This window comes from Geospiza fortis, unplaced genomic scaffold, assembly GCF_000277835.1.
Source record: "Geospiza fortis unplaced genomic scaffold, GeoFor_1.0 scaffold112, whole genome shotgun sequence".
NCBI lineage: Eukaryota > Metazoa > Chordata > Aves > Passeriformes > Thraupidae > Geospiza > Geospiza fortis.
This window is the reverse complement of record NW_005054298.1, coordinates 8944346-8957122: the sequence shown is the minus strand read 5'-3', so window position 1 is coordinate 8957122 and position 12777 is coordinate 8944346. Positions and strand designations below refer to the sequence as shown.

Here is a 12777-nt window from a genome sequence, read left to right as displayed (position 1 = left end):
CCTCCCAAGCCCAGGAAACATCCACACAAACCCTACTCCTGACATGCTGGAGCAGAAACCATGGTCAAGGCAGGTCTGCTCACTGAAAATGTCTCTCTAACTTTCCCCTAAATCTCCCGATTTTTGCACTCAGTGGTTTCTTCTCATAATGAAGCAGACATATAATTTTAACTTGATTTCAAGAGAATTACTGTAATTGCCACCAACAGAATAATAGATCTGCATATAAAGAAATGGCTTTTCTCTTGCCTTTTCCATTGGAAAATTTAATTTCTGTGTTAATGCATTAAGATATTTCACTAAGCCATTTGCTTGCTACTCTCAATATTCACAAAATATTATTACCAAATGTAGTTCCTGCAAACAGCTATTAGTTTACCAGTGTTCTAATATCAATAAAATCAGTAGAATCTGACCCGGTCTTTTCTACAGCATAGAAAGCCACCTTGGAGACCACTTAAAACATATAATATGGTAATGTGTCTCAGCACAAAAATAAGAGGAAAGTTGCTGTTTCAGATTTTCTACATCTATGCAAAACCAGTCTAGCTAATTTCTGTTTACTTTCTATGCCAGCACAGTAGCAGCAATTTTGGTTTTCACAGAGCTGCATGGAATGGAATTTAAGTGCCAGGGAGGACACATGCCCATGTGAAGTCTAACACAGCTGGCAATAAAATTATGGCTGACAAGTCACAGGACAGACAGGCTGGGACTTCTCCTCTTGGGGATCTGGGGAATCCAGAGCTGAATTCACTTGCAGAGAAGGAAGGAGTTTGAACAAACTGCCCCAAGTGAAATGTCTTTTAGAATACCCATGTTAACAGCCACACTGATCTTGTCCCCAGCACTGATACGCTCAGGTTTCTAACAGATGCCTGGGATTAGAGTGATTTGCTTCGCCAGACAGGAGCAGACATGGCTGTGGTGAAGTGTTTCTCAAACAACACATCTGTGTTCTCCCTGGGGTCTGTGCTGGGGCTGCATGGACTGATGTGGCACCAGGTCCCAGTGTGAGCAGGGCCTGGGGCTGTCAGGCACATCTGGAGCAGAGGGCAGTGGAAGGAAACGGAGCATGCAAACAGAACACAAACCCTAAAGATCTTAGAACAGCCTGCAACTTGCAAGATGCTCACTAAGGCGAAGTGCAGCTGTGCTATTTGGTGTTTGTGTGGCTGGGTTAAATGCTCCCGTAGTTCAGATATCAGGAGATGATTCCCTATTCCTACACACCCAGCTACTCTCCGGAAGCCTGAAAATGCTTAGCACAGCTACTCTATTTCTTAAATACCACAACAAACAAACTTGCAGAAGTGCTGGATTCTAATAGCCGCTGCACAGAAAGAAAGCAAGAGGGGAGGAGGGGAAGTGCAGCAGCCCACACAACATCAAGTGCTGGTAGGCTCAGTGCTAAATAGCAGATGATTCTTACTGAATAACTGCCCTAGATTTTGCAAACAATACAGGGAACAAAAATAGAAACCCATTTACATATTGCTGTTAATAACTTTATTTATAGTGTCACAGCTAGAGCACAATAACTGCAGCCATGGCTTAACTTGAAAGCCATTCACTGTGGAAGAGTCAGACAGATACTGTTTTCTCAATCCTTATGCAACTGAAAAAAAATCCTGCTAACAACATCCAGTCACCAGAGTCCTTGTAAACAGAATCTGAAAAGAAGTTAACAGCATTCAAATCCAAAAGCAAATCATCCCCGGGATCCTCTTGGCTTCTGCACCTTCTGGCTACTTAGGACATGCTGTGGTTAATCAAAGACCACCAGAGCTAGAAACCCTGGCAAGCAATTATCCACTTCAGTTTGACCCTTGTGATAGTACCTTACAGGAATACTTGACTGCTTTTAATTTATTTCTTTGGTTGTTATTTGTTTGTTTGAATTAAGAGGTACAGACAGGGCTCAGACTAGGTCAGCAGCTACAATAAGAAACAGTATGTGTCTAGCATTAAAGAGAATCCCTCCCACATCTGTGCTGCCATCTATATGACTGCAGCCAAATCTTACCAGGGAGCCAAGATTCCTGCCAGATAAAATACCACTGGCCTGACACAAAAAACTGGCATATCTTTAAGATACAGAAATTTGTATCCTTGGTATTTTGCAAATGTCTGCTATTTATAAGTAAATGGAGTGAAATTGAAAGCAAGAAAACCATCTCCTAAGACCCATCACCCAGGATGTGAGAAAACATGGATCTAATTTTCCCTCTGCTTGAATCCAGCCTGAACTGGTCAACTGGCTATTTTGGATTGGGAACAGGGGTGCCCTCAGGACCTCATGCTGCAGCTGCTCATTACATATAAAATACTCAGAATAATTAGAGGCAGAGACGGCGAGCGCTCCGCTCTGCCCTGCTGATTATGGTGCACGCTGTGACATGGGACAGTGGGATTCAAGCTGCTGCTCCAGGGTTTGATTCTTTTATATAGAAAAATGAAACAGAATTAACAAAAGAAAATGAAGATGCCTTCTTCATTTATGGCCTCTCCTAGGAGATGTGGCCTCAAATGCCCTCTGGTACATGGGAAAACCAAATTCAGATTACCTACCCTGGCAGTGGGCTCCTGATGAGCATGGTGTGCCTCATCCCTTGTGCCTCTTCAGGTCTTTGCTACCTCTGTGTTGTCCTTTCTGCCACATGGAATGTCAACTGAGTTATTAATTCTCTGGGTTTCCATTTTAGTGAGGAACAGGAAGATGCCCCTTTGGCCTGGCAGCCCAGCCATGCCCCGCTCGCTCCCCTGCGCCCATGAGAAGTGCCCAGCACAGAGTGTGTGTGTGTGTTTGTGTGTGTGCACACTCCCTGCTGGCTCCTCAGGAACAGCTCCTCAGAGCCTTCACCACACAGACATCAGGATATTTCTGCAATGGGAGCCAAGTATGTCTGAGCTCTGATCAGCCTCACCACCAAATCAAATTAAAGAACTCACTGTTCGTCCCAGGTTTTAACTATTCAGACAAGATACCATTTCCAGTTTACTTCTTCCCCCACTGCATAGTTCCAAGGAAAAGCAGCTCAGCAGGTAAGCTACACCTGCAATTTCAGTGTCCCTGGGCTTTGCAAGAAATTTGTAATCACTTCCAACAGAAAAGTTTTACTCAGTTTGCCACTGAAAATTATAAAGAGTACTGGATAGTAAGAACTATCCAGTACTCTATCACTTAGAATTTACACTCTGTAACACAACTTTGTCTCTGAGAGAGACAAAGTCTCTCTGAGACCTGTCCTCCTAAACTGTGACCTGATGGCCACCATTCCACAGAAGGGAAGAATCTTAGGGAAGAAAGGCGAGGATGTGAGTTTTTCTCATTTTTAATTGAAACAAAGTAGAACTATTAAATGAAAAGGCCTCTTTTTCTCTTGCCTGGAAAGGAAATTAATCTCACAAAGGGGCTTACAGTAGTTTTGAATGCAATCCAGAACAAAAGGTTCCAAATGAAACAGAATAATTATACTTTTATGGATCAGCTCTTGGCATTTGTTGAAGCCTGATCTATAACTGCAATGCTCAAGTTCCCCTGAGCAGAAGCCAAAGTTTTGTTTGTTTTGTTCAACAAATTGATTCTTATTAGCTCATTCTTTGGAAACAGCCACAGCACAAAGCAGTGGTGCATTGATGTGCATGTTCCTGGGAATGGAGGCTTCCACCAGCACTGCTATGGCACATAACTGTCCACATCTACACCTGCTTGCATCTGGTTTCCACTGCCCTTTCTTTTTTCCTCCAGAGATCCTAAAAATTGGTAAATTCGCTCCTTTCTTTCTAAGATTTTTTTTTGTCTTCCCCATATTTTTTGCCTACCTCTCCTCCCCACTAACATCCCATCAGCTCTGTGACACAGGTTCTCTCAGTTCCTTCATGGTCTAGGGAGTTACAAAGCATTTTTCTGAATTGCTGCTTCATTCAGCACTGATGTATGGGTCTGCCAGGGCTTGGAGATAACAGAAATTAAATAGTTGTGAGAAGAAGGAGGGTTGTCCTAGTAACCCTCTATTAGCAGCATTCTCCACAGCGAGCAGGAAGGGAGCCAGTGCATGATCACACTCTGCAAAGAATCATGCTCACATGAAAAAAACCTACCCAAAACACCCCAAAACAACGAGCTGACATGGTGGATCAAACTGTCACTACTGTAACTCTGCTGAGAGAATTCCCCACTGCTTCCTACCTGCACCTTCCCCTTCATGTGAGAGGGCAAGTTGTGCTTCCAGGTGCTTTGCACAGCTGCTGCACAGGCATTTACAGCTGATCCTACAACTCAACAAAGCCCTGGTCACCCAGCCTTCTGCATGCCACTTACTGGGGAGGTCTCTGTAACAGGAGGCTAGGAGAGAATATTTTCTGATGGTCACACAGATCCAAGTTTCATGAATAGTCTTATAAATATTTATAACTAAATTTATAAATAGCATGCCACGTTTTTTGTCTTGGGGATTGATTTCATAGAACTGCAGATGAGGAATTGAAGTTGATTTTGAATGTTGATGATCCTCCTATATGTTTAAGGCATCAGTTTGGGAGGTTGATCCAAAAAATGGACAGGGTTACTAGTCAAGAATCTCCTTAGATTTTCTCAGTGCCTTTGAGAGCCTCAGATATTTGCCAAAATTACACACAACAACCACAAAGAGCTCTGCTGGTCATGGTATCAAGGAAGATAACACCTATAGTGCTATATTTTGGCTGCTTTTTAACTAACATCACACAGATACTTCCCAATCTCTGAAAGTTACCTGCAAGCTTCCGAGTCCCCAGAATCTACACAGGTTTACAAATCCTTATTCCCACCATTTAAAACTATGTGCATCCTTCTTGGGCTTTGAAAAAAAAAAACAAATGGGCACAGAAAAATCTCAGTTTTCTAAAAAGACCCCTTCTATCATTCCACAAGGGCAATGCCATGCCAATGGGATGTGTCTGACAAAATTAATTAAACCTTTGGTCTTTTGCCTCCTTTGCTCTTTTGTGCAGTCCTCTGGTGCTCCTCATTTCTGTCAGTTCTGTTTCTGAAGTGACCTGTTCTTAGCTTGGTTTCTTACCAAAACCCCACTAACAGAATTATGCAGACTGCACAGTCAGTACCAACCTCTCCTCAACTTTTTCACCGCTTAGCATAAAGCAAAGCTAATAAAAAAGAGAAACTTCAGAAACTACACTATGACTTTCATGTACTGAAGGACAGAGACTCAAGTTAGCAGTAGTACTGACTTGAGTCACAGGATGCCAGACCACTCGAGAGCTCTTCTCCATTAATTGGTTCCAGCTTTTGTCTCCTTCATTATTTATCCACTGTCAAAATTATATATACACCAGTAGGAACAGATGCACAAATTAGCAGCAATTGTTGAGGGATATAAATAGAGTATAAAACAAGAGAAGTTAATCCATCCCCATCCAGAACTGTGCCTCTGTTTTATAGCTTCTGTAAGAGACCTTCAAATAGTTTTGCAAAGTTTCCTGCATTACAGAATAAAAAGTTTAACTAATTTTTGCTTTTCAGTCATTATCATCTAGGGAGGAAGCAAAAAGGTGGGCTGATGATTTTAATAAAAACCTCTTCAAATGTTATATAAACTCAATGTTCTTAAAACCACTTTGCATGTTAACTACATGACAAAGCAGTTCATCAACTGAAATCTCACGAAGTCTTTACAGGAGAAAAGCAACTCTGTAAAAGCAGGTCTTCACAAAAGAAAAGTTTTATTCAGAGAATACTCAACTTTTCTTGTCAAGGTTACTCCAGAGTACAGAGGACAGGGAGTGAATTAGCTGAATAAATGTAATATGATGGGGTTTTTTTTACTATAAATTTGATACATTTGTTTTTATCAGACCAATCATCAGTCATGCATTTTTTAAAAATCAATTTCTTCTTAGTACCATGAAAGAAAAAAGAGAATCCAAAAAACCTTGATGAGTTAAAATTCTGCTCTGTAAACTTCTGCAGGCACCTTCATTATTCTCTCCAAATTACTCTTCACAGTATTTCATCATTAAAACATCTAACACTCTTCAATCCATCACCCTGTGAACTTCACAGGCCCTTGTGTACACTCAGATAGCAGGGTGTGAATTATACATCACAGGCCCTTCCTAATTGCTGCTGCCTGGCTGGTGGCTGCAGATCTGCAGTCACCTGGCAGGCTGCACTCCTGGGACCTTATCCTGACTGCAGCACACGTGCTCAGGACGGGGTGCCTTGCACCAGGAATTTATCTGCCTTGTTCTGCACAGGGTACAAGGCTCACTCACAGCCCTGAAAACACCAGGGGCTCCCAGCAGGGACCAGGATCACAATATATTCCCAGCTCAAAGAGGAATATCACAGAGCAAATGAATACTTCAACGAGTTAGCATGTATTTGTTCTTAAAGGTTGCTGTGCACAACACACACAAATGGGTAGATTTGCTACAATATATAAAACTGCTGTCCTCATTGGCTTAAAAGTTTTCATGGCTGAACCATCAATACATTTATTATGGAGAGGGAGTCATCCTGGGTTGAAACATCTCCTGTAATATGAACACCCAGACTTTTTGCACAGCTTTGAGGTCTACTCCAGGGGTGTAAAGGCTGCAATAAGTGAATTTCTTTACACGTGAATTTTAGCATGAATGACAATCTCCAAAAGGCAAGTGACTTTTTCCTCTCAAAAACAACAAATTGATTAGGAAGAGACAAGTGATTAGTGGTGGTATGAGCAGAGTATTTCACCTTCATCCATGGGCGAAACCTACTTCTGCACTTTCTAAAACTTATGGCTAACTTGAAAGAAAAAAGAAAAATCTGCAACATTAAAAAGCAAAGATTCACATCTGCCAGGCATAGGTGAAACTCCCAAGAGCTGGTTCTTGACAGAGAGAGTTCCCATTTAGGTAAAATTCCCTGCTGTCATTTGGGGAAAGACGTGGGCAGGCTCATTTCCCTCCTACTCACTTTTCTCATCCTACAGCTTCAACCAGAAGTTACAGCAATTAAATGCTCTAAACTCACATGAAACCCACAGTTACCCCCACCTACAAGCAAAAATAACTTTCTACTGCTCGTGGCCACATGCCTTGAAAGGAGGGAGAGGTCTTGCCAAGCCTTCATTCTGAGAAACAACCAACCAACCCATCAACACACTTTGGAGGAAATTGAAGCTCAGGGACTGGCACAGAGAGCAGCAGCAAGGATGCAAAACATGGATAAAAGTGGCTCTTGGGCTTTCTCCTTCTTAATGCTGATTTTCCTTGTTTTTAAACAGAAAGCATCAATTTTCATTTGGCCTCCCCACAGAAAGGAAAGAAGACAAGGAGGAAGATGGATTATACAGTAAATATTTTAAAAAGGGCTCCTGCCCTTTCCTGGCAATGAGGCCTTCCAGAGAAATTAAAGCTACACAAACTTTGGCTGAGATTAGGGTCTGTGTAATACTTGAAAATATCCATGTCAGAACTGTCAGAAATTTATACCTGCCATAATGTAACTTTTTTATTAAGGAGCATGAAGTCCTTCACCACCAAGACACGTTAAGAATGGATGTCCTGTGTGTGAGAACAGTGGGAGGAGGGAAGAAAAAGGTGTTTGCTTAGTTGAATTTTACCTCAAATGTCATAGTTCACAATTCCATAGAACCTTGCAAGCTGGGAATTTAAAAAACTTCCTAAGCAATTACTTAGGCATCACAACACCCCAAAGGTGAAGAGGTTAAGTTGACACAGCTGGTCTGAATACCCTGACACTCAGCCAAAGTGCCACTCTTTGGTCATTTTTAAGGGGAGAACTTTTGGGTGTTAGCATGTCATTAAATCAGAAGATGAGTTACAAATGCTTTTCATTTAAAAAGCTGAAAGCAAATGGTCTTGTTTCATTTCTGCAAATGGTTTTAGTTCAAGCTGTCAAGAAGTTTAAGAAACTCTGAAAGCAGGTTAATGTTGTTGAGTACATGATTCATAAGAATTATGTGAAGGGGTGAAGAGAGGAAACTGTCACTTTTACTGTACTTGGATGCCAGCCCTAAAATAAGCTTCTTGAAACAGTTCATTAAAGGAATTTCAATGACAAAGCCAACCTTTATCCGTTCACAGAGGACTTCAAGCCTCCTTTTATAGCACAGAGATTACTATATTTGGCCAAACCTAGATAACATTAAAGCCATTATCACTGCAGTGAGACACTATAAATAGCAATAGTAATGTAAAACACTTAAAATTCTGTCGGGGAAGCATGATAGATAAACAATATTATCTATGCATAATTTAGGGCTTGTCTATCAGCCATAATCTCATTCATGATAACATGAACAAATTTAGTTACATAATTCACCTTGTTGTTTACCCAAAATTACTTGCATAGTCTTGGGAACTCCTTTCCTGATGGCTTTTGACAATAGACTTTATATTTAACACACACATATGTGGGAAAGGTCAAATCATGCTCTGAGGTTCTGGATTTGTCAAAGTTAATTCTCATTCAATAAATCAGGACAGGAAAATGTTTCATTCTCTGTTTAAAGGTTCTGTTCATGTGCATTGAAAAAGAGGGTATTAACCTCAAACATTTGCATCTTTGTTTTGTCACCACTAAAATTTTCAGAAGAACATGATCCTGAAACAAATTTTGCTGCCAAAAATTACAGGAAATTATATTTTCATTGTGGATAAATTAGTCTCTGAACTTTACTTTCCATAACAATAATCAGGAGATTATGAACTCATTTGCAGGAAATCCAGATAAAAAGATTTGCTCAAAAAAGATTGTCTTTTACCCATTCAGATCAAAAGGACCACAGTATTTTGCATTTAAAAAATCATCTTTCCCTTATGGAGATATAGCCCAGCCTCTAAGGGAAGTGTACCACAGTAAGAAATATCATAGCAGAACTGCTCCTTATGGAAGGATCATGGCTATGCTTTACAGACTTATTGCTGGTACTTAAGGAAGATCCCTTCTACACAGGTTTAAACTGACTTATTTTTTTCTTAAACAAACAGAAAAGAAAAAAAAAAAGAAGTGTGTAACCTCTTTTTCTCAAAAAAACCCCACAGAAAAACCCCACCAAAAAAAAAAAAAAAAACAAACAAAAACAAAAAACAAAAAACACCCAAAAACCTGAACCATGTCACCTAGAATCTAAAACTAAGCATATAAAAGCAGAACTGTAAAGTTAAGGACACTTCATTTTTAAACTAGCAAAGAAAGCCTACACACATTAACTTTACATAATTTTAGATTAACGTTTTCTGCTGGTAGAGTGGTTTGGGTTTGGTTTTTAATTAAAATTAGAGGTGGTCCCAAAAGCCCAGACCCAATATCCCTGAAAATTAAAATATTTAATCTTGTCTGGAAGAGAATTTAGTAAGCCACTTCTCCCACACAAAATGTCAAACCAGGCTAAGTGCACCAGGCTGTGCTCCGGTGCCTCTCGAGTTCGAAGGACCCAAGTTAAACCCATCTGGATGGAAACCTCCAGAGCCCCATTATTTCCATGTTGACAGTGGGTTTGGAAAGCCACCTCACTCTGAAGATCCAGTAAAAATCAAGATGTTGGGTTCCAAGCTTTAAGATGACAATCAAACTTTTAAATCAATAGTTAACAAAAATTCCCATCCTTTATACTTTCATTAAAATCTGCCTTTATACACAGTCTTGGAGAATGGGGGGAAAAAGCATCACCGAATACAGCTGATGGAGAAGGAAAACCCACAGCTCTGTGCAGACCTTCCCACTCCTGTGAGCTGCAGAGGAAATGCTCCTGCTGATAAATCATCAACAGGAAGCCAGATTCAATGGCTGGGCACAGCACCCTTGCACTGACTTCACATACTTCTCAATTGCCTTGACACAATAACCTTTAGCTCATAAAAACTTAGCTCTTATGACATTTTTGAATAGTGACGAACACAAACCAGAATTGCTTGGAGCGTTCTCCTCTCAAAAGCCTCCCCTTGAGCATTTCCCTGTGCAAAGTAAAGAGCCTGCTTGCTTTTATTCAGCCAGTTCATTAATCAGCATCCCTGAGATGCTGCCTCCCCCCTCCAGGGTGTTTCTGTGTGCACGTAAATGCTTCAAAATCATCCCCAGCCATTCCCACTAGAGGTGGTTTCAGTGCACCCAGGCAAGAGCAAAGGCTCCATGCTGAACTCCTGGTGTGAAATGAGTCATTTGTTCCAAATCATGTTTCCTTTCTTCAATATTCGCACTTAGTTATTCATTTCCCTAAAGTACATGAAGATGAGATGTTCCTGAGTTATTTTCTATTTGCTCTCAGCACATACACTATTTTATTCCTATTTCTTATCTCACTTTTCCAGCCTTTTCCATTATTTCACTGGGCTGTGATTTAGGACCTCACAGGCACAGACAACAAAGTCCACACTTTGAGGAAGATATCATTGAAGTATTTTCCTCTTAAGATCTTTTGAGACCTTAGAGTCCCTTTGCACTGGAGCTGGTTGGCACCTGCAAGGGCCTGACTCCTAAACACATGAGGAATAAAGTCAAAATTACTCTTAAGCTGCAGAAGTGAAACTGTTACATAAATGCTTATATTATTCAGTAGATATGCAATATATGAAAATTAAATGTTTGCAAGTGTTCTGTTAGCTACTCATCAGGAACTGACTGGTGCACATAGCCATTTATGTATTTGTGTTTCACCTTTCGTGTTTCTTCACAGCCATAGCTGAAAATCATAGCTCTTCTCTCTTTCTATACTCTTAGCCATGTGCCATTTTTTGATGCATCTTTTGAGATCTCCATGTCTTCATACCAGCCATTATCTTTGGTCTATTTTTTTCCAGTCATAATTGTTATATCAGATTCCCCTTCCCCCTTTAAAATTCTTCATTTGCAAACTTAGTTCATTATTGTTTATTTAGTTTTTGTACATATAGTCATATAGATTAAAATTTCAAATCAGTATCATCCTAAAGAGACAATCAGCTTTACTAAGACTTGACCACTGAACCACTTTCAAACCTGCAAAATAATGACCTATGGAAATTGATGTGGAAGACTAAAATACCATAGTCTTATGGCATGCTAATGAATTGCACTTAGTTTGAATGTCAGGTTGACCTTTGAGTAATGAAAAAAAGTAATTCATAATCAGCATCTATCACAAGTAATTTACACACCTACTTGAACAAGCTCAGTGTCATTAAGGAAAAAATGAACGTGAAGACACAAAATGTAATTTACTGTAGCACAAAGTCTGCTGAGGGCACTGTGGATGGCCTCTTCCCCTCCTCTTCATCACCATATCTTTTCTTTTTCATCACTGAACTGTTACTGTCTTTGATTTCTGATACTGATTTGTCTTCATTGTATTGCTAGTGGATCTTTATCTCTTTACTGAGTCACAACCAAAAAACCTGAAGGGCTGAATTCCATCCAAGCCAGCACACAGACTCTCCCTGATTTCAGTGAATTTTATATAAGACTCTACATTCAACACTGAGCAAGCTCCCAATTTTCTGCTTGTACATTGCCCCTCCCAGATACCCTCCATCTAAAGGTAAAATCTTCAAATCCATCAGAATTTCGTGTGGATTTTTCATGTCAGCTATTGAAGGGTGCTGTATGTTAGAAACCCACTTTTATTTGTTGAGCATAAAGTATCAGAAAATATAATTCAACCACATACTGAAGCTGCACAAGAGAGAAAAGTTACACAGGGAGTTCACAGGAAAAAACTCTTGTTGTAAGGGGAGATGGAAAAGGAAAGCTGTCTGTCCCCAGTCCCTCTGCCTCAAAAGAAGCATTTATAGACTGACAGAGCTGTTGCACAGTTCCAGGACCTGGCTTAGCCGAGACATAAGTGATCTCCAAAGAGATCAGGTACAACAGCAGAGGTGAAATGCATTAAGATTAGGTTAAACTTTACAAGTGCAGCCTATAAAGCTATTAAGCCACCTGAAGTACTACTTTATCCCTGGGAAACTGGACAGGGGAACCAGGAGATGTTCAGAAGCTCCTGGGGCTGGACTAACCTAGCAGCACAGGTTGAGTTTGATTTAGCATGACTTGCCACAGATTGGATGTCAAACTCCTCTCCTCATCCAGGTAGACCAAGGAGCAACACATTGCTGGGTGACTGAGCAGGTGGCAAGGCTGTCACTAACGGACCCCCTGCTTGTAATTCCAAACTGACCACTCCAGAAAATCTAGACCTTAGCCAAGCTCTGCAATTTACCTTGTTAGAAGTGCTCCCAATTTTTAGCTTGCATTCCATCATCTCTTATCAGAAGGGTGCTTGTAATTGTCCAGAAATAACTCACCCCTAGTATAACACCTTCTCAAAACCATCAACGCTTACTCCAGCAAAGAAATAAGAGTAAAAAGAAAAAAAGGAAAATGTAAGGAAAGAGATCAGTTCAAGTCACTTCTCAAAGGAAGACATTGTTTGAATGAGGCAATCCTCCTACCATTTTATAAACAAACTTTCAAAAGTCAGCTAGTGACACTTCAGAGTCTTTACACTGATTTTGGATTATGTGTCATTGACATCTTCATCCCTGGGCATTCAGGGCCAAGCACTGGGAGGGTCCCTCCTCCCCCATGGCTGGGAGACAGGCTGCTGTTCTTACCTGACATTGTCATGCTTCTGGATGTAGATCTTATGAAACATCATGTCTTCCTGTTTGGCATTAATGTCAGCTTTCATCTCCATGGCAACATGTCGAGGAAGTACAGAGAGCAGGAGACGCTCCTGTGGAGTCAGACAGATGAACCAATTAAAACACCTGCTGCCCAGTTAACAAACACAC

The 12777-nt window shown here is 40.6% G+C and overlaps 1 protein-coding gene across 1 annotated transcript in view; it reads right to left on the bottom strand.

The window, feature by feature from the left end:
* ADCY5 (adenylate cyclase 5) overlaps positions 1 to 12777 on the bottom strand; it is a 213845-nt gene that overhangs the window by 65649 nt on the left and 135419 nt on the right. The window contains exon 4 of the mRNA XM_014306405.2: positions 12598 to 12719. Coding sequence (XP_014161880.1) covers positions 12598 to 12719 — 122 coding nt within the window. The remainder of the gene's footprint in view (positions 1 to 12597; positions 12720 to 12777) is intronic.